Below are 25,480 nucleotides of genomic sequence, written 5' to 3' on the forward strand. Positions count from 1 at the left end.
AGAAGCGATGTCGCTCTAAGTAAAGTGAAAGCCCGAGCACGGAAAATGTGTGCACAAATGAATTTGGAATCCCCAGCCAAGTGTATAGAGAAAAGCAAGGGGTCCTGCTTAAAGGTATTCTTCACAGCCAAAACTCACAAGCTGGACTGCCCACTTTGAACAATAGTCACCAAGGATGGCACATGGCAAAAGTCTGTCGCGTTAATTTTTGCAAGACAAGCTGAACCTCTTAACCATTGACGACCCTTTTCAGGTGAAGAGTTCTAACCAAGTAATCGCTTTCTTGCAACAATACCCAAAGAAAGGCTTTTCGGCCTGCTCTATCGATATAAAAGATTTATATTATTCCCTTCCGCAAAAGAAACTGCTGGCAAGTGTTGAAGAATGCATTGATTCCTTCGGTGTGGTAGCTTTCCAGAATTCTGCAGGCATCAGCAATAGCAACTTCTTGGAACTCCTTACTTTTTACCTTAACTCGATATTTTCCACCTGGAATGAATCTGTTTACCTCCAGAGCAATGGCGTCTGCATTGGTTCATGCATAGCTCCGATACTGAGCGACATTTATCTCGCGCACCATGACAGGCTCCTTGATAGTCAACTAGACGAAAGCGTGGCTCGTATTTTTAGGTTTGTAGACGATTTTTTAGTTTTTATGACATGTGCAGTTACTGACGCAGAGACCTCGGTCTCGAAAGTTTTATCAATTTTTCACACCTGTCTTGACCCTCTTGTTTTGACGCATGAAACGCCTTGTGAAGGAAAGTTACGTTTTTTAGATCTTGCCATGTTCCTCAAAAATAGCCATGTTTGCTGGCGTTACGAGCCACGATGCCAGAAGCCCCTCACGCCTTTCGCTTCTGCACATTCTAAGCTTGTAAAGCGCGGCATCGCAAAGTTGTGTTTTAAGAAATGCCCTAGAAAAATCATGCCATCATGCGATGCAAGACAGCTATCAAAATCAGGTGTTACGCATACAAGGAGCAGGATACCCTTCCGAACTTCTGATTGCAATATCAGAGAGCCTGCTAAGAGAAATCATTAATTCAGGCCGCAGAGATTCCACTGAAAGGCCCAAGGAAGAAAAAAGAAAGTATGTGGTTATTCCTTATCTACACCGCATTTCACATAATCTGAAAAGGGTGGGAGCGCGTGCCGATGTAAACGTTGTTTTTTCCGCGCCCGATAAGCTCTCCAAACTCTGCCATATTGTAAACAGCAGCAATGAAAGGATGGTTGGCTGCGATAAGAAACACCAAAAAGGTTTTGTAACATGTAGCAGCAATGTTGTGTACAGGTTTCCGCTTACATGTGGCAAGCACTACACGTGGCAAACTGGTCGTTGCCTCAACGACCGGCTGCGGGAACACAACAACAACGTGAGTGGCACCGCTTCCCGTCACCTTGGCATTCATTGCAGAGACTGCACAGAGGAAAGAAAAAAGAACAAAAAACCGCCGTGTTATCCTGTTTTCACTCAGTGTCGAGTGCTGTCAGATAATAGAACAAAAATCACTCGTGAAATCATTGAAGCTCATGAAATCCATAAATTCAAAGATGAATGCGTAAGCGTTGCCTCAATAGCTCTGCCTGATAAAGAACTACGTTTCCTTGATGAGAATAGAAAAACGTGCGCAGCTGGTCTTGTGCCACTGTAGACCTGTGCTCAGGAATTGTCATTTTCGTCAATCTGTTTTGTGTATCTGTCTTTTCATTTGAGATTGGTTGCCACTGTGTTTAAGTAGTTAAAACCACCTCAATAAACCAGTTGTAAGTTCAGCGCCGTGTCTGTGCACTTGTCACGTCCTTTGTCCCCTGCGCTGCTGAAAAAACCATGTCACACCAACTTGCCCCAGCTTCTACAGTATTAGCGTCAGCGGTAGATCGTGGCTGCTCGAAGAGAAAAATAAAAATTTGCGTCGTATTGAATTTGTGCGCTAGAGCTTTAAATGCTTTTCTTGTATTTCTGTCTTCCCCCACATTCAGTGGTCATTTCGATGCGTTCTTGCTTCGTCATGGCTAGCAAGGTGCAAAACAGGCGCGCTGTTTGCAAATGTGACAGGTCGCCCACCTCTCGTTGTAAGTGCGCTTTTAAAGTCAAAAGAATCGATGCGAGAAGCAGAGCCGGAGGGCCCGGAGCCAATTTGTGAGTGGCTCACTGCTTCTGTATGCTTCGAACAATGAGTTAGCTGTATCGAAAAGCAGGAGATGGCTGAAAAGAATGCACCACACAAGTAAGTTGTTTTTATTAAAGGCAGTGCCCGTATTGCAGCTTGCCGTTGCTGTCTTGTGTCTGTATGGATGTCGTCATACTCATGTCGGACATTTATAAGAATTGACGTTCCACTCCAACCTGCGTATAAGCACAAAAACTGATGCATGTGCTTGCATTAAAGGAATGCAGCTGCAGGTGTCCTTTGCCTGCTGACAGCGTGAAGGTTCAGGAGCCTCAGTTGTTTATTCGTTCTCAGCGAAGACAAAACAGCATGCCTAAAGAATTATTAAGCGAATAGTTTAAGCAAGTATTGCATTGTTTAGTGCGACAGGAAAGCAGTCCATAAAAATAGCAGTTAGATGAAAATTTGGAAGCACCTACCACATGGCTTTGTGGCTTTGGCGTTCGGCTGCTGATCTCAGGGTCGCGGGTTCGATCCCGATCCTGCTGCAGTGGCAGTATTTCGACGGTGGCAAAACATAAAAACAATGGTGCGCTGTGCGACGTGAATGCACGTTGAAGAACCCCATGTGGTATAAATTAATCCGGAGCCGTCCACTGTGGTGTTCTTCAAAGACCATGTGTTGCTTGAGGATGTTAAACCTGGCATACCACTTCCACAGTTTGGAAGCCTGATACCTTGGTGATGTAAAGTCTTAATTTGCAGTGCAAGAAATGTCGGCGCTGGTTTACTATTGTGATGCATCCCAGAGCCAATGTGCTACATAGTTATGTGTTGTGAAACACGTATGTGTTAATGAACATGAGGGCCGCTGGCAGAGTTTGCTCTGAATTTTTCTTCATTATTCATGGCGTGGTGTGCACAATTCCTCCACTTTTCTGCTGTCACCGTTGGTGTCTTGTCTCTGAGCGGAGCTTCAACCAAAGGAAGCCATAAATCTTTATGCTCATTCTTGGTATCATTATTAACTTGTACCCAGAGAAACTCCATAGGTTAAAGCTAAGGTGGGAGCCAGAGCTTGACGTTGCCAGCCCTCGCCACAGCGACTCCTACATGTTATTTGACAACGCACAGCTTGGGCAGCTTCATGATTTATAGGAGCCACATTGTTGGCATCATAGCGTTCCATTAGTGTTCTCTCTGTCAGCTACTGCTGAACTGCTTCTTTGTGTAAAACTGTTGTCGGCATTGCTTCGTCCAGGTGTGAATGACACAACTGCTTGTGTTTCGCTAGGATGTTTCTTTTGGCTGCTTCACATGAGTGAAAACATCTCAAAATGATTGCCATCCATTCCTTCATAGCAGTCTTCACCTTTTCTGGTTTTATGCAGGAAACATACAGGGAGCCGTTGATGGGCCTTTCTCATTGCTGATGTGCATCACAATGATGCGGTGGCCCTTCCCTGGCAGCCTGCTCCAGGCCATGGTTGTCCTGATCTTGGCACAAGCAGCACACGCTCACTGTTCTGTCCTTCCACCAACACTGCGCTTGCTGCCGTTGCACATATCTCATCCAGGTAAATAATCTGGGAACCTACCATCTTGTACCTTAGGTAGCTTTCCTGCCTTGCGAAAGTGTCTTCTCTTTCAGTGGGCAGTTAGTGTAATTTTATTGCGCGTTTCCTTCTGTCAAACGATGCGTTAGACATTAGAATACATGAATTACCGTGTGGTATTTTCCTACAACCGCTAAATAATTTGATTGAATTTCTTCTCTCGTGCTGTTTCGGTTTCATTGACTGCACGACGACTGTGACGTCAAGTTGATGTTTTGTTTGCGTGATCTACTAGAAAAACTGTAATATAATCGCTGATATGTAAATTTAATTCACTATGACATTTAATCCAGCATCTTCCAAGACATGGAATGACGAGCCTGTTAGTGATTATATTAAAGTTTTTCCAGTTCATCACGTGGCCAAAACATCAACTTGACGTCACAGTCGTCCTGCGGTCGATGAAACCGAAACACCGTGAAGAAAAAATTCAATTATAAATTATTTAGCGTTCGTACACAAATATCACAGGGTGCTTCATGCATACGAATGTCTAAGATATCGTTTGAAAGAAAAAAACACGCAAGAAAAAATTTGGTGTCTATAGTCCTTTAAAGGGGTGCAGACACACAATTTTAAACACATTGAACGGCATGAGAGTGAGAGAGAGAAAGACTTTATTGTGCAGAGGAATTCGGGCCTCCCAGGACCCCTGAGTCCACGCACGACCACACCGCACTCAAACGTTCATGGCTAAAAGGTCCATGACGCTCCCCGCACAGGTGGCGACGATCTTCTGTCGTGCCTGATCTGTGGAGCGTAGTGAGGTCTCCCAGTCCTCCCATGTTGGGAGTGGCTCCGGCCTGTTGGGTGGAGGGGAAGCCGGACAGACCCCGAGGATATCAGTCAGGTTTACCTTTTGTGCGTTGTACAGAGGGCAGGAAGGTGGGATGGGTCGGTAGTGTGGAGAGGAGAGAGGGGGTAGTTACGGTACGATTTCTTTCATGGGCGTAAGAAGTTGCCATCTCGCAAGTGTCTGGCACATTCTTTGAGTGGAACATAAATTATTGCTGTTTTTAATGCTGAGTTGAGTTGAGTTCAGTGGTTGTAAACTACTGGTGGGATTAGCCTTGCAGTTGCTGCCGGCAATTGCTCCACCGTAGCGACACTTAAATAGAAATCGCAGAAACACTGTCCGCAAAAACCTAAATAGACACTCCTGAGGTCACCATGTGGAGGCCAAATCCGTGTCCTGCAGGTAAAGTAGTAGAAGGCGAAAAGCATCCCTTCTACTCGACTGGCTCCCTCGCGGTAAAACAATGTCCTGAAGAGAACTGTGAGGAACTCCTGCTTTCCTGAGGGATCCGAATAACACAGCTCGTTCCGCGTTGTACAAAGTACCGCACAAGAGGTAATGTTCTATGTCACCACACGCACCACACGTTGAACGCAATGGTGACAACGCTAGGCCAGTCTTATACATCCACGCCGGCGTACGAGCAGAATCCGTGCGAACGCGGTGCAGCAAAGTGGCTTGGTACCTTTTGAGACCCTTGGTCACACATGGCTGATGAGGAGAGCTCCACAAAGAACGGAAGTGGCACAACACCACATCTCTGAACATTTGCTTGACTTCATGAGGGACTCCATGTACTGGAATCCCGGAGAGCGCTGTATGGGTGAGGTTGTCTGCTATCTCGTTGCCTAAGACACCTATGTGGGAGGGCACCCATTGAAAACGTATAGAGAAGCCTTTGCTATGTAGATTCTGCACCAGACGTAGGGATCTAAGACTCAAGGCATCAGTGGGGAACCCGTACTCTATCCTTTGAAGGGCAGATTTTGAATCCATAATTATAACAGTAGGTTGAGGCGTACAACACCGTAGCTTCTTTAGAGCTGCCTCAATGGCAACGCTTTCGGCCATTGTGGAGGACACGACTTTAGTAAAACGAACAGACCAATCATACTTCAAAGACGGAATATGAAAAGCAGCTGCACTAGATCCTCTCACCTTGTCCACAGAGCCGTCTGTAAAAATTTGAAGATGACTGGCATATTCGGTCTCAAGATGTACGAGCGAACCCATTGCCGCTAAAGGAGAATTCCGCTTAGCGCGAACGTGGGGAATTGTCAAGGAACAATCGAGGCTCGGAAAGGACCAAGGTGGCTTCAACGTCTTCGGTCGATCTCGAAGGTCGAGACCCAGAGAACGAAGAGTATTTAAAGCCAAGTACGCCCGGGACTCAGATCTCTTTCGAAGGCGCTGTAGAAGCGCTCTCCCGGCAACAGTCTCTCTGAGGCGGCCAATTTGCAGCAAAATACTTTGTGAAGCGGCTAGCCGAAGAGGTTTCGATTGAGACTCATACAGTACTGCATTGTTTGGAGCAGCCCGCGGAACGCCGAGAGCTCTCCTTAGTCCCATTCTGTGCAAAACCTCAAGGCGTTCCAGCTGCGATACCGAGGGGGAAATTAAAGGGAGCTGGTACATTATGCGACTTGTCACCAGGGCATCGTGAAGCCTGATCATTGAAGCAGGATGGTTTCCCCATTGCTCACTAGCAACTCTACGAAGCACATTGAGACGCGGCGAAGATAGTGAAGCCACAATCGAGTCCAACAGCTCGTCGCCACTGTAGACGTGAGTCAATAGTGACGCCCAAAAAACGTACGTGTTTAACCTGACGAAGGCAAGACTGATCAAGGTCTATGCTCAGCCGCGCATACCGTCGTCCCCTACCTGGAAACAGGACGAAGCCAGATTTTTCCACCGAGAGAGTCAACCCAACACCTTGAAGGTAACTTTCAACTGAAAGCACGGCCTGTCGCGCTAATAGAGCTAAGCATTTGTGTTGATATCCGGTTAACCAAAGACAAATGTCGTCTGCATATATCGACATATGGACATGCCTACAATGTATTTGTACTTTTGCGACAAGACCGGCCATGACAACATTAAAGAGCGTTGGGGACAGGACACTACCCTGAGGTACCGCTCGTGATACCGCCCTTTCGGAGCTCATTGTACTGCCTAACCGCACTCGAAATTTACGATCACTGAGAAATGAGTGAATGAATCGCAGAAGATAGCCCTGGACGCCTACGACCTGCAGACTATTCAGTATTGAGCTCTGGAGGACGCTATCATAAGCCTTTGATACGTCTAGGAAAATAGCTAGTGTTGAAAGTCCAAAAGCACTCTGATGTTTAATGTGGCTTATCAAGTCCAGGACGCTATCTTGCGCGCATAAACCTGTGCGGAATCCAGTCATGCATGTTGGTAGTGCCCTTCTATCCTCAAGCCACCAAGACAAACGCTTACTTGCCATTTTCTCCATGAGCTTAGCCACACACGACGTCAGCGATACAGGACGATACGAGGCCGCGTCTGTCATCTCTTTGCTGGCCTTCAGCAGTGGGACTACAGAAGCCACCTTCCATGATGGGGGAACGTCACCAGACTCCCGCAGTCGATTGAGATAGGTTAGGAGCATCTTCCGGTGTTCCAGAGGCAGGTTCTGTAACATTTGATTGGTAATGCCGTCAGGACCTGGTGCACAGCGACGCCGCAGGCTGCGGAGCGCTGTCTGTAGTTCTCGAAGTGTGAACGGGGCGTCCATAACAGACGGAGACGTAGCAGGCAGAGCGCAGGGATGAATGCCTGGTCTGGAATTTACAAATGCATCCGCAAATTCCTCTGCCAAGCACACGAGATGTTTCTGCGTTCGCAATGCCAGCGCCTCGAAAGGTTTACTTGGACGAGAGCCACCAGCAGGACTGCCAACGACACGCCAAATTCTCGTTATCGGTGAGAAAACAGTCAAACTAGCGCAAAAGGATGCCCACTGGGACCTACAGAGCTTGTTCGCATGACGTCTAATGGCAGAGTTGAGCCTGTTGAAAGTTGTCTTCAAGGCTCTGTCGTCTTTCTTCCGCAACAGTTGTCGCTCCGCCCTTCTGCGCGCTGCGCAGAGGTTCCTGAGTTTTAAATCCGGAGTCGGAAAATGATCAGGTAGCTTGAGCGCCGTGGTAGCAGCCATCTTAGCATAAATCATTTTGTCTGTCACATCACCGGAAACACAGGCTAAGTGCTCCCTGTATTTGTCCCAATTAACCACATGGCAAATTTTAGGACCACGCAGATGGAAGTCGGCAGTAAACACAAATATCGGGTAGTGATCACTTCCCATTCGGTCAGCTCTAGTTGACCACTGCACACGAACGTCAGGTGAATGTAAGGTTAGGTCTATAGATGTGGGTGAGGTTGGAGGCCGAAAGAAAGTGGGACTTCCGTCATTGGCCACGCACAGGTCCAAACTGTCGATGACTTTTACAAGTTGGCGTCCGTGAGGATCTGTGTTCCTGTCACCCCAGGCAGGGTGGTGGGCGTTGAAGTCAGCGCAGATGATTGTGGGTGCTGGGCAGCGGTCACAAAGTTGCTGGAGGAACAAAGCCATATCGACCTTCTTCCGCGGGGACACGTATACTGATGCAATGGATAGAGATCGGAAGGCGAGCCGTATCCTCACAGCCACTACCTCAATACTGTCAGTGCAAAGATCGGTGACGTTCAAAGCCACATGAGGAATCTCCCTTCGTATGTAAAGGGCTGCAATTCCTGCGGGAAAAGACTTTATGCTGCAATTCTTGTGGGCGACGTATCCCGGCAAAGACCTCCCGCTTGGCAAGCCAGCCTCCGAGAGGGCCAGTACTGGAACACAGGTCTCTTTCAAGAACAATTTAATTCTGCTAATCGACTTATAATCCCAGCGCAGTTCCATTGCATGATAAACGGCACTTTTCTATGGTTTTTAGTTGCAACAGGTTGAAGTAAACTAGCCATCTAGGAGTTGAAGTTCTCTGCGAAGGCGGCGATCAAGGTCTCAAAGGAAAGCTCCAGCTGTATAAAGTTCTTCAAAGTGCCAGGATGCATCGCTTGGCTATATGAACGCAGGACATCAAACAAAACGCGTAGAAGGTCGGAAAGATTCCGGCTTTTGAGCTCCTTATTTTGCTGCACGCACTGGCACACCACTTCCACAAAAGACGTGGACTGGGACCCACTCTTGGCCACGGTAGCTGGTGTCTGCATCTCTTTTAAGGCAAGGGGATGTCCTCCTTGTTGTCGAGTCTTGCTGTGATCTGGTCGCTGAGGAACATGGACACTTTTTGCAGAAGCAGATCGAACAGCCAGCTCGCCCTCGGAGGCCGTTGCCGACTTGCTCGGATCAGGTCGTGCAGCGACGTCGCTTGCTACCACGTCCCGAGCTTCCGACTCGAGCGCAGGGAACCCTTCACTTCCATGTATCGGCTTCTCAGTAGGTTGTGGTTTGGGGCCACTAATGAAGGACTTGCGACGGGTAAGGCGCTTACACGGAATGTGCAGCCACTGAAACTCGCTGGATGGTCACCTCCACAATTAGCGCAAGCAAAATCTGCCTTGCACTCTTTGTAATCATGGCCACCACCACACCGCTTGCAACGTTGATCTTTGTTGCAAACTCTCGCTACATGTCCAAAGCGTTGGCACCTGAAGCACCGGGGAGGAGTTTCAACGAACTCGTGGACTGCATGTTTGGTGAAACCAAGGTCAATTAATCCAGGGCGCTCGGTGTCGGGAGCAAACGTTAGCACAATAGAGTTTGTAGGCTTCGCTGCCCATTGTTGTTCTCCAGGCTCCACCCGGCGCATTAACCGTCGCACGTGCAGAACTGCTTGCGGTTTCAAGTAGTCAAGAAGGGCACTTTCCGAATACCACACTGGTACTTCCCCTTATAACACATGTGTTAGTCATGTAGGAGTGTGGCAACCGGGCTTGAAACTCGTATGCCACCGATCTGAGAGCACCGCAGAAGAATGTCTACTTGCTCTTCCGTTGAGATATCTTGATGAAGAGCCCCTTGCGTTGTGAAGCGACTGCGAATCGGAGCAGATCCCAGTAGTACTTTAATATCATCGAACAGCCTGATAGGGTTCCACTCTCTGAAGTCAAAACCTTTCTCTTTTGGCTGAACTATCACTGGGATGCCGACTGTCCGGTGCTTCCGATGACTCACCACTTTGAAGCCATCGTTGACCATTTCCGCCATGTCAGCCACTTCCTCGTCAGAGGCGACGATAGTTGAGTCGTCCCCACTGAGCGATGATGACGCACTGCACTGCTGGACGTCCCTGATGACTGGCATATCCCCGCCATGTGATGCCATGGCCGCCTCCGCCCCACTGGGCTCCTTCGGATGGCGCTGTCCCTTTAAGGATACCGGCGCCGGAGCTGCTGTACCCTTCCCGTAGGGACAGTACCGCCTTAAAGACGCGGCCGTCTTCCAAGGGTGGAAATAACCTAGTTAATAACTAGAAAACAAGGCAAAATTACTGAGCTGAGGTGACAACAGATCGAGCAGCGTCGTCTTCCTCTTCCTCCTCCCCGTTTTTAATGCTGTCCGATGAGCCTGTTGCCATTTCCACCCACATCGGGCAGCCGCCGCGGCTCAGTGGTTATGGCGCTTGGCTGCTGACCTGAAAGACGTGGGTTCGATCCCGGCCGCGTTGGTCGAATTTCGATGGAGGTGAAATTCTAGAGGCCCGTGTACCGCGCAATGTCGGTGCACATTAAAGAACCCCAGGTGGTGGAAATTTTGCGGAGCCCTTCACTACAGCGTCCCTCATAGCCTGAGTCGCTTTCGGACGTTTAACTCCCATAAACGAAACCATTTCCACCAACATCGAGTGATGTCATGGTGCACTTGCTTTAATTATTGTGACGTCGCTAAACTCAGGTGTTGTTCACTTCAGCGCTGGCGCTGACTGAGACCAAAGGCTTTGTGTACAAAATGGCTTGTAATTAATTATTCACACTATGCACTGGTGTTTTGCGCTTATTTTTATGATTGCTAGGCCCGTAGGCCTCTTTGAAGGCAAATAAACTGACACCGAGAAACTTTGTGCCTGGAACCCTTTAAAGCATATGCCATGTAGTTAGCATCTTACATTGTGGTGGGAAAATTTTGTGCATGCATGACCTCAATGCCAGCTCTGGGAAGTTGTCATACAGGGTGCTGGGCCACTAATCTCCACTTCCTGGCCATTCTGTGCTGGGTGTCGACCACTTCCACCTGCTTATTCTTGCCTCTCCTTCTTTCCATTAAACGCTGTCCATGCACTGACACCAAGCATTTTGCTGGCAAATGCACATGTTCCATTCACAGTATGTCCCAAGTCTCTATCTTGCTGTAGATGTAGCAATTAAAAATTTTTTCTCATTGAATTACGAGAAAAAAAAACTCCACTTGTTTTCTTCTTAGTCAAGTGCCTTAGGTGTACAGCAGACGTGTTGAACAAGGAAGAATGTCACACCATGCTGGGAACTATGATGAAAGATAAACAGCATTTTGCATAGCACATACTTTGACACAGACGCATTAAAACTATAGGCAATGCTCATGGCATTGGCTTCGCCGCCTGTTGGCCAGGACACGAAGCGTGAGCAGGTCGTGTCTGCTGCTCTCCCTGTCCATTTCAGCGCGCTTTTGCGATGCGCTTGTGCTTTGATATTACATTGTGTGGAGTATTGATTAGTCACGAATATAGTTTCATGTAAGTCTTCAGTGACGTAAAGGGTCGTACTTCTGCGCAGCTGGCTGCTCGAAAACTTTACAAAAAATTTTCCAGGAACGCGTCCTTAGGTCCCCTGCGTGCCTTCGCTCGTCAGCGGTTTTTTCAGCAGCGCAGGGGACAAAGGACGTGACAAGTGCACAGACACGGCGCTGAACTTACAACTGGTTTATTGAGGTGATTTTCACTACTTAAGTACAGTGGCAACCAATCTCAAATGAAAAGACAGATACACAAAACAGATTGACGAAAATGACAATTCCTGAGCACAGGTCTAGAGTGGCACAAGACCAGCTGCGCACGTTTTTCTATTCTCATCAAGGAAACGTAGTTCTTTATCAGACAGAGCTATTGAGGCAACGCTTACGCATTCATCTTTGAATTTATGGATTTCATGAGCTTCAATGATTTCACGAGTGATTTTGCCTCTACAGAGAATGGCCCTTCCTGAGAGCACACAGCGGCACATCTTCAGCTCATGGCGCACTTGAATGGCGGTGGTGGTCTCAGACGGCAGACAGGACTACCGAATTCTTATGGCAGTGCGGGCTGCCGCAGCTTCGAGCCATCACTAAGAAGACGCATCAGGAAAGCTTCAGTCCAGTCCACACCTATGGTGAAGTGTCCTTGCCGGAACAAGTACAAGACGTCCTTAGACGAGGACCATAGTTCGCCGTCGAAACCAGGCAATCGGCACCGGAACTTCTTGCGATGGTGAGACAAGTTTCCAGCCTAGCAGCGGCTCCTGAAGTGGACCGATGTGTTTCAGATGGAGTGGACATTTTGGCAAAGTGTAAACCTACCGGGTGTAGAATTCCAATCAAATTCACCGTTTCGTTTTTAAAGAACAATTCGCTGAGCCTATTACACGCTGATAAAGAGGGAGGTTTTACTGTGATGCCAAAAGCGCTCTACTTATCGAAAGCAGAAAATGCTATCAGTTCAACTTTCCGGCAGAGAAGCGATGTCGCTCTAAGTAAAGTGAAAGCCCGAGCACGGAAAATGTGTGCACAAATGAAATTGGAATCCCTAGCCAAGTGTATAGAGAAAAGCAAGGGGTCCTGCTTAAAGATATTCTTCACAGCCAAAACTCACAAGCTGGACTGCCCACTTTGAGCAATAGTCACCGAGGATAGCACATGGCAAAAGTCTGTCGCGTTAATTTTTGCAAGACAAGCTGAACCTCTTAACCATTGACGACCCTTTTCAGGTGAAGAGTTCTAACCAAGTAATCGCTTTCTTGCAACAAAACCCAGCGAAAGGCTTTTCGGCCTGCTCTATCGATATAAAAGATTTATATTATTCCCTTCCGCAAAAGAAACTGCTGGCAAGCGTTGAAGAATGCATTGATTCCTTTGGTGTGGTAGCTTTCCAGAGTTCTGCAGGCATCAGCAATAGCAACTTCTTGGAACTCCTTACTTTTTGCTTTAACTCGACATTTTCCACCTGGAATGAATCTGTTTACCTCCAGAGCAATGGCGTCTGCATTGTTTCATGCATAGCTCCGATACTGGGCGACATTTATCTCGCGCACCATGACAAGCTCCTTGATAGTCAACTCGACGAAAGCGTGGCTCGTGTTTTTAGGTTTGTAGATGATTTTTTAGTTTTGATGACATGTGCAGTTACTGACGCAGGGGCCTCGGTCTCGAAAGTTTTATCAATTTTTCACACCTGTCTTGACCCTCTTGTTTTGACGCATGAAACGCCTTCTGGAGGAAAGTTACGTTTTTTAGATCTTGCCATGTTCCTCAAGAATAGCCATGTGTGCTGGCGTTACGAGCCACGATGCCAGAAGCCCCTCACGCCTTTCGCTTCTGCACATTCTAAGCTTGTAAAGCGCGGCATCGCAAAGTTGTGTTTTAAGAAATGCCCTAGAAAAATCATGCCATCATGCGATGCAAGACAGCTATCAAAATCAGGTGTTACGCATACAAGCAGCAGGATACCCTTCCGACCTTCTGATTGCAATATCAGAGAGCCTGCTAAGAGAAATCATTAATTCAGGCCGCAGAGATTCCACTGAAAGGCCCAAGGAAGAAAAAAGAAAGTATGTGGTTATTCCTTATCTACACCGCATTTCACATAATCTGAAAAGGGTGGGAGCGCGTGCCGATGTAAACGTTGTTTTTTCCGCGCCCGATAAGCTCTCCAAACTCTGCCATATTGTAAACAGCAGCAATGAAAGGATGGTTGGCTGCGATAAGAAACACCAAAAAGGTTTTGTACCATGTAGCAGCAATGTTGTGTACAGGTTTCCGCTTACATGTGGCAAGCACTACACGTGGCAAACTGGTCGTTGCCTCAACGACCGGCTGCGGGAACACAACAACAACGTGAGTGGCACCGCTTCCCGTCACCTTGGCATTCATTGCAGAGACTGCACAGAGGAAAGAAAAAAGAACAAAAAACCGCCGTGTTATCCTGTTTTCACTCAGTGTCGAGTGCTGTCAGATAATAGAACAAAAATCACTCGTGAAATCATTGAATCTCATGAAATCCATAAATTCAAAGATGAATGCGTAAGCGTTGCCTCAATAGCTCTGCCTGATAAAGAACTACGTTTTCTTGATGAGAATAGAAAAACGTGCGCAGCTGGTCTTGTGCCACTGTAGACCTGTGCTCAGGAATTGTCATTTTCGTCAATCTGTTTTGTGTATCTGTCTTTTCATTTGAGATTGGTTGCCACTGTGTTTAAGTAGTGAAAATCACCTCAATAAAGCAGTTGTAAGTTCAGCGCCGTGTCTGTGCACTTGTCACGTCCTTTGTCCCCTGCGCTGCTGAAAAAACCATGTCACACCAACTTGCCCAAGCTTCTACAGTATTAGCGTCAGCGGTAGATCGTGGCTGCTCGAAGATAAAAATAAAAATTTGCGTCGTATGTAATTTGTGCGCTAGAGCTTTAAATGCTTTTCTTGTATTTCTGTCTTCCCCCACATTCAGTGGTCATTTCGATGCGTACTTGCTTCGTCATGGCTAGCAAGGTGCAAAACAGGCGCGCTGTTTGCAAATGTGACAGGTCGCCCACCTTTCGTTGTAAGTGCGCTTTTAAAGTCAAAAGAATCGATGCGAGAAGCAGAGCCGGAGGGCCCGGAGCCAAGTTGTGAGTGGCTCACTGCTTCTGTATGCTTCTAACAATGAGTTAGCTGTATCGAAAAGCAGGAGATGGCTGAAAAGAATGCACCACACTAGTAAGTTGTTTTTATCAAAGGCAGTGCCCGTATTGCAGCTTGCCGTTGCTGTCTTGTGTCTGTATGGATGTCGTCATACTCATGTCGGACATTTATAAGAATTGACGTTCCACTCCAACCTGCGTATAAGCACAAAAACTGATGCATGTGCTTGTATTAAAGGAATACAGCTGCAGGTGTCCTTTGCCTGCTGGCAGCGTGAAGGTTCAGGAGCCTCAGTTGTTTATTCGTTCTCAGCGAAGACAAAACAGCATGCCTAAAGAATTATTAAGCGAATAGTTTAAGCAAGTATTGCATTGTTTAGTGCGACAGGAAAGCAGTCAATAAAAATAGCAGTTAGATGAAAATTTGGAAGCACCCACCACATGGCTTAGTGGCTTTGGCGTTCGGCTGCTGATCTCAGGGTCGCGGGTTCGATCCCGATCCTGCTGCAGTGGCAGTATTTCGACGGTGGCAAAACATAAAAACAATGGTGCGCTGTGCGACGTGAATGCACGTTGAAGAACCCCATGTGGTATAAATTAATCCGGAGCCGTCCATTGTGGTGTTCTTCAAAGACCATGTGTTGCTTGAGGATGTTAAACCTGGCATACCACTTCCACAGTTTGGAAGCCTGATACCTTGGTGATGTAAAGTCTTAATTTGCAGTGCAAGAAATGTCGGCGCTGGTTTACTATTGTGATGCATCCCAGAGCCAATGTGCTACATAGTTATGTGTTGTGAAACACGTATGTGTTAATGAACATGAGGGCCGCTGGCAGAGTTTGCTCTGAATTTTTCTTCATTATTCATGGCGTGGTGTGCACAATTCCTCCACTTTTCTGCTGTCACCGTTGGTGTCTTGTCTCTGAGCGGAGCTTCAACCAAAGGAAGCCATAAATCTTTATGCTCATTCTTGGTATCATTATTAACTTGTACCCAGAGAAACTCCATAGGTTAAAGCTAAGGTGGGAGCCAGAGCTTGACGTTGCCAGCCCTCGCCACAGCGACTCCTACATGTTATTTGACAACGCACAGTTTGGGCAGCTTCATGATTTATAGGAGCCACATTGTTGGCATCATAGCGTTCCATTAGTGTTCTCTCTGTCAGCTACTGCTGAACTGCTTCTTTGTGTAAAACTGTTGTCGGCATTGCTTCGTCCAGGTGTGAATGACACAACTGCTTGTGTTTCGCTGGGATGTTTCTTTTGGCTGCTTCACATGAGTGAAAACATCTCAAAATGATTGCCATCCATTCCTTCATAGCAGTCTTCACCCTTTCTGGTTTTATGCAGGAAACATACAGGGAGCCGTTGATGGGCCTTTCTCATTGCTGATGTGCATCACAATGATGTGGTGGCCCTTCCCTGGCAGCCTGCTCCAGGCCATGGTTGTCCTGATCTTGGCACAAGCAGCACACGCTCACTGTTCTGTCCTTCCACCAACACTGCGCTTGCTGCCGTTGCACATATCTCATCCAGGTAAATAATCTGGGAACCTACCATCTTGTACCTTAGGTAGCTTTCCTGCCTTGAGAAAGTGTCTTCTCTTTCAGTGGGCAGTTAGTGTAATTTTATTGCGCGTTTTCTTCTGTCAAACGATGCGTTAGGCATTAGAATACATGAGTTACCGGATGATATTTTCCTACAACCGCTAAATAATTTGATTGAATTTCTTCTCTCGTGCTGTTTCGGTTTCATTGACTGAACGACGACTGTGACGTCAAGTTGATGTTTTGTTCGCGTGATCTACTAGAAAAACTGTAATATAATCGCTGATATGTAGATTTAATTCACTATGACATTTAATCCAGCATCTTCCAAGACATGGAATGACGAGCCTGTTAGTGATTATATTAAAGTTTTTCCAGTTCATCACGTGGCTAAAACATCAACTTGACGTCACAGTCGTCCTTCGGTCGATGAAACCGAAACACCGTGAAAAAAAAATTCAATTATAAATTATTTAGCGTTCGTATACAAATACCACAGGGTGCTTCATGCATACGAATGTCTAAGATATCGTTTGAAAGAAAAAAACACGCAAGAAAAAATGTGGTGTCTATAGTCCTTTAAAGGGGTGCAGACACAAAATTTTAAACACATTGAACGGCATGAGAGTGAGAGAGAGAAAGACTTTATTGTGCAGAGGAATTCGGGCCTCCCAGGACCCCTGGGTCCACGCACGACCACACCGCACTCAAACGTTCATGGCTAAAAGGTCCATGACGCTGCCCGCACAGGTGGCGACGATCTTCTGTCGTGCCTGATCTGTGGAGCGTAGTGAGGTCTCCCAGTCCTCCCATGTTGGGAGTGGCTCCGGCCTGCCGGGTGGAGGGGAAGCCGGACAGACCCCGAGGATATCAGTCAGGTTTGCCTTTTGTGCGTTGTACAGAGGGCAGGAAGGTGGGATGGGTCGGTAGTGTGGAGAGGAGAGAGGGGGTAGTTACGGTACGATTTCTTTCATGGGCGTAAGAAGTTGCCATCTCGCAAGTGTCTGGCACATTCTTTGAGTGGAACATAAATTATTGCTGTTTTAATGCTGTGTTGAGTTGATTTGAGTGGTTGTAAACTACTGGTGGGATTAGCCTTGCAGTTGCTGCCGGCAATTGCTCCACCGTAGCGACACTTAAATAGAAATCGCAGAAACACTGTCCGCAAAAACCTAAATAGACACTCCTGAGGTCACCACGTGGAGGCCAAATCCGTGTCCTGCAGGTGAAGTAGAAGAAGGCGAAAAGCATCCCTTCTACTCGACTGGCTCCCGCGCGGTAAAACAATGTCCTGAAGAGAACTGTGAGGAACTCCTGCCTTCCTGAGGGATCCGAATAACACAGCCTGTTCCGCGTTGTACAAAGTACCGCACAAGAGGTAATGTTCTATGTCACCACAAACACCACACGTTGAACGCAATGGTGACAACGCTAGGCCAGTCTTATACATCCACGCCGGCGTACGAGCAGAATCCGTGCGAACGCGGTGCAGCAAAGTGGCTTGGTACCTTTTGAGACCCTTGGTCACACATGGCTGATGAGGAGAGCTCCACAAAGAACGGAAGTGGCACAACACCACATCTCTGAACATTTGCTTGACTTCATGAGGGACTCCATGTACTGGAATCCCGGAGAGCGCTGTATGGGCGAGGTTGTCTGCTATCTCGTTGCCTAAGACACCTATGTGGGAGGGCACCCATTGAAAACGTATAGAGAAGCCTTTGCTATGTAGATTCTGCACCAGACGTAGGGATCTAAGACTCAAGGCATCAGTGGGGAACCCGTACTCTAACCTTTGAAGGGCAGATTTTGAATCCGTAATTATGACAGTAGGTTGAGGCGTACAACACCGTAGCTTCTTTAGAGCTGCCTCAATGGCAACGCTTTCGGCCATTGTGGAGGACACGACTTTAGTAAAACGAACAGACCAATCATACTTCAAAGACGGAATATGAAAAGCAGCTGCACTAGATCCTCTCACCTTGTCCACAGAGCCGTCTGTAAAAATTTGAAGATGACTGGCATATTCGGTCTCAAGATGTTCCAGTACGAGCGAACCCATTGCCGCTAAAGGAGAATTCCGCTTAGCGCTAACGTGGGGAATTGTCAAGGAACAATCGAGGCTCGGAAAGGACCAAGGTGGCTTCAACGTCTTCGGTCGATCTCGAAGGTCGAGACCCAGAGAACGAAGAGTATTTAAAGCCAAGTACGCCCGGGACTCAGATCTCTTTCGAAGGCGCTGTAGAAGCGCTCTCCCGGCAACAGTCTCTCTGAGGCGGCCAATTTGCAGCAAAAGACTTTGTGAAGCGGCTAGCCGAAGAGGTTTCGATTGAGACTCATACAGTACTGCATTGTTTGGAGCAGCCCGCGGAACGCCGAGAGCTCTCCTTAGTCCCATTCTGTGCAAAACCTCAAGGCGTTCCAGCTGCGATACCGAGGGGGAAATTAAAGGGAGCTGGTACATTATGCGACTTGTCACCAGGGCATCGTGAAGCCTGATCATTGAAGCAGGATGGTTTCCCCATTGCTCACTAGCAACTCTACGAAGCACATTGAGACGCGGCGAAGATAGTGAAGCCACAATCGAGTCCAACAGCTCGTCGCCACTGTAGACGTGAGTCAATAGTGACGCCCAAAAAACGTACGTGTTTAACCTGGCGAAGGCAAGACTGATCAAGGTCTATGCTCAGCCGCGCATACCGTCGTCCCCTACCTGGAAACAGGACGAAGCCAGATTTTTCCACCGAGAGAGTCAACCCAACACCTTGAAGGTAACTTTCAACTGAAAGCACGGCCTGTCGCGCTAATAGAGCTAAGCATTTGTGTTGATAGATATCCGGTTAACCAAAGACAAATGTCGTCTGCATATATCGACATATGGACATGCCTACAATGTATTTGTACTTTTGCGACAAGACCGGCCATGACAACATTAAAGAGCGTTGGGGACAGGACACTACCCTGAGGTACCGCTCGCGATACCGCCCTTTCGGAGCTCATTGTACTGCCTAACCGCACTCGAAATTTACGATCACTGAGAAATGAGTGAATGAATCGCAGAAGATAGCCCTGGACGCCTACGACCTGCAGTCTATTCAGTATTGAGCTCTGGAGGACGCTATCATAAGCCTTTGATACGTCTAGGAAAATAGCTAGTGTTGAAAGTCCAAAAGCACTCTGATGTTCAATGTGGCTTATCAAGTCCAGGACGCTATCTTGCGCGCATAAACCTGTGCGGAATCCAGTCATGCATGTTGGTAGTGCCCTTCTATCCTCAAGCCACCAAGACAAACGCTTACTTGCCATTTTCTCCATGAGCTTAGCCACACACGACGTCAGCGATACAGGACGATACGAGGCCGCGTCTGTCATCTCTTTGCTGGCCTTCAGCAGTGGGACTACACAAGCCACCTTCCATGATGGGGGAACGTCACCAGACTCCCACAGTCGATTGAGATAGGTTAGGAGCATCTTCCGGTGTTCCAGAGGCAGGTTCTGTAACATTTGATTGGTAATGCCGGAGCGCTGTCTGTAGTTCTCGAAGTGTGAACGGGGCGTCCATAACAGACGGAGACGTAGCAGGCAGAGCGCAGGGATGAATGCCTGGTCTGGAATTTACAAATGCATCCGCAAATTCCTCTGCCAAGCACACGAGATGTTTCTGCGTTCGCAATGCCAGCGCCTCGAAAGGTTTACTTGGACGAGAGCCACCAGCAGGACTGCCAACGACACGCCAAATTCTCGTTATCGGTGAGAAAACAGTCAAACTAGCGCAAAAGGATGCCCACTGGGACCTACAGAGCTTGTTCGCATGACGTCTAATGGCAGAGTAGAGCCTGTTGAAAGTTGTCTTCAAGGCTCTGTCGTCCTTCTTCCGCAACAGTTGTCGCTCCGCCCTTCTGCGCGCTGCGCAGAGGTTCCCGAGTTTTAAATCCGGAGTTGGAAAATGATCAGGTAGCTTGAGCGCCGTGGTAGCAGCCATATTAGCATAAATCATTTTGTCTGTCACATCACCGGAAACACAGGCTAAGTGCTCCCTGTATTTGTCCCAATTAACAACATGGCAAATTTTAGGACCACGCAGATGGAAGTCGGCAGTAAACACAAATATCGGGTAGTGATCACTTCCCATTCGGTCAGCTCTAGTTGACCACTGCACACGGACGTCAGGTGAATGTAAGGTTAGGTCTATAGATGTGGGTGAGGTTGGAGGCCGAAAGAAAGTGGGACTTCCGTCATTGGCCACGCACAGGTCCAAACTGTCGATGACTTTTACAAGTTGGCGTCCGCGAGGATCTGTGTTCCTGTCACCCCAGGCAGGGTGGTGGGCGTTGAAGTCAGCGCAGATGATTCTGGGTGCTGGGCAGCGGTCACAAAGTTGCTGGAGGAACAAAGCCATATCGACCTTCTTCCGCGGGGACACGTATACTGATGCAATGGACAGAGATCGGAAGGCGAGCCGAATCCTCACAGCCACTACCTCAATACTGTCAGTGCAAAGATCGGTGACGTTCAAAGCCACATGAGGAATCTCCCTTCGTATGTAAAGGGCGGCACTTCCTGCGGGAAAAGACTTTATGCTGCAATTCTTGTGGGCGACGTATCCCGGCAAAGACCTCCCGCTTGGCAAGCCAGCCTCCGAGAGGGCCAGTACTGGAACACAGGTCTCTTTCAAGAACAATTTTAGTTCTGCTAATCAACTTATAATCCCAGCGCAGTTCCATTGCATGATAAACGGCACTTTTCTAGGGTTTTTAGTTGCAACAGGTTGAAGTAAACTAGCCATCTAGGAGTTGAAGTTCTCTGCGAAGGCGGCGATCAAGGTCCCAAAGGAAAGCACCAGCTGTATAAAGTTCTTCAAAGTGCCAGGCTGCATCGCTTGGCTATATGAACGCAGGACATCAAACAAAACGCGTAGAAGGTCGGAAAGATGTCGGCTTTTGAGCTCCTTATTTTGCTGCACGCACTGGCACACCACTTCGACAAAAGACGTGGACTGGGACCCACTCTTGGCCACGGTAGCTGGTGTCTGCATCTCTTTTAAGGCAAGGGGATGTCCTCCTTGCTGTCGAGTCTTGCTGTGATCTGGTCGCTGAGGAACATGGACACTTTTTGCAGAAGCAGATCGAACTGCCAGCTCGCCCTCGGAGGCCGTTGCCGACTTGCTCGGATCAGGTCGTGCAGCGACGTCGCTTGCTACCACGTCCCGAGCTTCCGACTCGAGCGCAGGGAACCCTTCACTTCCATGTATCGGCTTCTCAGTAGGTTGTGGTTTGGGGCCACTAATGAAGGACTTGCGACGGTGTAAGGCGCTTACACGGAATGTGCAGCCACTGAAACTCGCTGGATGGTCACCTCCACAATTAGCGCAAGCAAAATCTGCCTTGCACTCTTTGTAATCATGGCCACCACCACACCGCTTGCAACGTTGATCTTTGTTGCAAACTCTCGCTTTATGTCCAAAGCGTTGGCACCTGAAGCACCGGGGAGGAGTTTCAACGAACTCGTGGACTGCATGTTTGGTGAAACCAAGGTCAATTAATCCAGGGCGCTCGGTGTCGGGAGCAAACGTTAGCACAATAGAGTTTGTAGGCTTCTCTGCCCATTGTTGTTCTCCAGGCTCCACCCGGCGCATTAACCGTCGCACGTGCAGAACTCCTTGCGGTTTCAAGTAGTCAAGAAGGGCACTTTCCGAATACCACACTGGTACTTCCCCTTATAACACATGTGTTAGTCATGTAGGAGTGTGGCAACCGGGCTTGGAACTCGTATGCCACCGATCTGAGAGCACCGCAGAAGAATGTCTACTTGCTCTTCCGTTGAGATATCTAGATGAAGAGCCCCTTGCGTTGTGAAGCGACTGCGAATCGGAGCAGATCCCAGTAGTACTTTAATATCATCGAACAGCCTGATAGGGTTCCACTCTCTGAAGTCAACACCTTTCTCTTTTGGCTGAACTATCGCTGGGATGCCGACTGTCCGGTGCTTCCGATGACTCACCACTTTGAAGCCATCGTTGACCATTTCCGCCATGTCAGCCACTTCCTCGTCAGAGGCGACGATAGTTGAGTCGTCCCCACTGAGCAATGATGACGCACTGCACTGCTGGACGTCCCTGATGACTGGCATATCCCCGCCATGTGATGCCATGGCCGCCTCCGCCCCACTGGGCTCCTTCGGATGGCGCTGTCCCTTTAAGGATACCGGCGCCGGAGCTGCTGTACCCTTCCCGTAGGGACAGTACCGCCTTAAAGACGCGGCCGTCTTCCAAGGGTGGAAATAACCTAGTTAATAACTAGAAAACAAGGCAAAATTACTGAGCTGAGGTGACAACAGATCGAGCAGCGTCGTCTTCCTCTTCCTCCTCCCCGTTTTTAATGCTGTCCGATGAGCCTGTTGCCATTTCCACCCACATCGGGCAGCCGCCGCGGCTCAGTGGTTATGGCGCTTGGCTGCTGACCCGAAAGACGTGGGTTCGATCCCGGCGGCGTTGGTCGAATTTCGATGGAGGTGAAATTCTAGAGGCCCGTGTACCGCGCAATGTCGGTGCACATTAAAGAACCCCAGGTGGTGGAAATTTTGCGGAGCCCTTCACTACAGCGTCCCTCATAGCCTGAGTCGCTTTCGGACGTTTAACCCCCATAAACGAAACCATTTCCACCAACATCGAGTGATGTCATGGTGCACTTGCTTTAATTATTGTGACGTCGCTAAACTCAGGTGTTGTTCACTTCAGCGCTGGCGCTGACTAAGACCAAAGGCTTTGTGTACAAAATGGCTTGTAATTAATTATTCACACTACGCACTGGTGTTTTGCGCTTATTTTCATGATTGCTAGGCCCGTAGGCCTCTTTGAAGGCAAATAAACTGACACCGAAAAACTTTGTGCCTGGAACCCTTTAAAGCATATGCCATGTAGTTAGCATCTTACATTGTGGTGGGAAAATTTGTGCATGCATGACCTCAATGCCAGCTCTGGGAAGTTGTCATACAGGGTGCTGCGCCACTAATCTCCACTACCTGGCCATTCTGTGCTGGGTGTCGACCACTTCCACCTGCTTATTCTTGCCTCTCCTTCTTTCCATTAAACGCTGTCCATGCACTGACACCAAGCATTTTGCTGGCAAATGCACATGTTCCATTCACAGTATGTCCCAAGTCTCTATCTTGCTGTAGATGTAGCAATTAAAAATTTTTTCTCATTGAATTACGAGAAAAAAAAACTCCACTTGTTTGCTTCTTAGTCAAGTGCCTTAGGTGTACAGCAGACGTGTTGAACAAGGAAGAATGTCACACCATGCTGGGAACTATGATGAAAGATAAACAGCATTTTGCATAGCACATACTTTGACACAGACGCATTAAAACTATAGGCAATGCTCATGGCATTGGCTTCGCCGCCTGTTGGCCAGGACACGAAGCGTGAGCAGGTCGTGTCTGCTGCTCTCCCTGTCCATTTCAGCGCGCTTTTGCGATGCGCTTGTGCTTTGATATTACATTGTGTGGAGTATTGATTAGTCACGAATATAGTTTCATGTAAGTCTTCAGTGACGTAAAGGGTCGTACTTCTGCGCAGCTGGCTGCTCGAAAACTTTACAAAAAATTTTCCAGGAACGCGTCCTTAGGTCCCCTGCGTGCCTTCGCTCGTCAGCGGTTTTTTCAGCAGCGCAGGGGACAAAGGACGTGACAAGTGCACAGACACGGCGCTGAACTTACAACTGGTTTATTGAGGTGATTTTCACTACTTAAGTACAGTGGCAACCAATCTCAAATGAAAAGACAGATACACAAAACAGATTGACGAAAATGACAATTCCTGAGCACAGGTCTACAGTGGCACAAGACCAGCTGCGCACGTTTTTCTATTCTCATCAAGGAAACGTAGTTCTTTATCAGACAGAGCTATTGAGGCAACGCTTACGCATTGATCTTTGAATTTATGGATTTCATGAGCTTCAATGATTTCACGAGTGATTTTGCCTCTACAGAGAATGGCCCTTCCTGAGAGCACACAGCGGCACATCTTCAGCTCATGGCGCACTTGAATGGCGGCGGTGGTCTCAGACGGCAGACAAGACTACCGAATTCTTATGGCAGTGCGGGCTGCCGCAGCTTCGAGCCATCACTAAGAAGACGCATCAGGAAAGCTTCAGTCCAGTCCACACCTATGCTGAAGTGTCCTTGCCGGAACAAGTACAAGACGTCCTTAGACGAGGACCATAGTTCGCCGTCGAACCCAGGCGATCGGCACCGGAACTTCTTGCGATGGTGAGACAAGTTTCCAGCCTAGCAGCGGCTCCTGAAGTGGACCGATGTGTTTCAGATGGAGTGGACATTTTGGCAAAGTGTAAACCTACCGGGTGTAGAATTCCAATCAAATTCACCGTTTCGTTTTTAAAGAACAATTCGCTGACCCTATTAGACGCTGATAAAGAGGGAGGTTTTACTGTGATGCCAAAAGCGCTCTACTTATCGAAAGCAGAAAATGCTATCAGTTCAACTTTCCGACAGAGAAGCGATGTCGCTCTAAGTAAAGTGAAAGCCCGAGCACGGAAAATGTGTGCACAAATGAATTTGGAATCCCTAGCCAAGTGTATAGAGAAAAGCAAGGGGTCCTGCTTAAAGATATTCTTCACAGCCAAAACTCACAAGCTGGACTGCCCACTTTGAGCAATAGTCACCGAGGATGGCACATGGCAAAAGTCTGTCGCGTTAATTTTTGCAAGACAAGCTGAACCTCTTAACCATTGACGACCCTTTTCAGGTGAAGAGTTCTAACCAAGTAATCGCTTTCTTGCAACAATACCCAAAGAAAGGCTTTTCGGCCTGCTCTATCGATATAAAAGATTTATATTATTCCCTTCCGCAAAAGAAACTGCTGGCAAGTGTTGAAGAATGCATTGATTCCTTTGGTGTGGTAGCTTTCCAGAATTCTGCAGGCATCAGCAATAGCAACTTCTTGGAACTCCTTACTTTTTACCTTAACTCGACATTTTCCACCTGGAATGAATCTGTTTACCTCCAGAGCAATGGCGTCTGCATTGGTTCATGCATAGCTCCGATACTGAGCGACATTTATCTCGCGCACCATGACAGGCTCCTTGATAGTCAACTAGACGAAAGCGTGGCTCGTGTTTTTAGGTTAGTAGATGATTTTTTAGTTTTGATGACATGTGCAGTTACTGACGCAGAGGCCTCAGTCTCGAAAGTTTTATCAATTTTTCACACCTGTCTTGACCCTCTTGTTTTGACGCATGAAACGCCTTGTGAAGGAAAGTTACGTTTTTTAGATCTTGCCATGTTCCTCAAAAATAGCCATGTGTGCTGGCGTTACAAGCCACGATGCCAGAAGCCCCTCACGCCTTTCGCTTCTGCACATTCTAAGCTTGTAAAGCGCGGCATCGCAAAGTTGTGTTTTAAGAAATGCCCTAGAAAAATCATGCCATCATGCGATGCAAGGCAGCTATCAAAATCAGGTGGTACGCTTACAAGCAGCAGGATACCCTTCCGACCTTCTGATTGCAATATCAGAGA

General features: G+C 47.9%; 1 protein-coding gene across 1 annotated transcript in view; it reads left to right on the top strand.

The window, feature by feature from the left end:
- The window catches only part of LOC144115139 (uncharacterized), a 33,761-nt gene extending 8,696 nt beyond the window's left edge, over positions 1-25,065 (top strand). The window contains exons 2-4 of the mRNA XM_077649314.1: positions 3,509-3,694; positions 15,750-15,935; positions 23,935-25,065. Coding sequence (XP_077505440.1) covers positions 3,509-3,694; positions 15,750-15,935; positions 23,935-23,951 — 389 coding nt within the window. The 3' untranslated portion in view covers positions 23,952-25,065. The remainder of the gene's footprint in view (positions 1-3,508; positions 3,695-15,749; positions 15,936-23,934) is intronic.
- The last annotated feature ends 415 nt before the right edge of the window (positions 25,066-25,480 follow it).

Source organism: Amblyomma americanum, chromosome 1 (genome assembly GCF_052857255.1).
Source record: "Amblyomma americanum isolate KBUSLIRL-KWMA chromosome 1, ASM5285725v1, whole genome shotgun sequence".
In the NCBI taxonomy this organism is placed as follows: domain Eukaryota; kingdom Metazoa; phylum Arthropoda; class Arachnida; order Ixodida; family Ixodidae; genus Amblyomma; species Amblyomma americanum.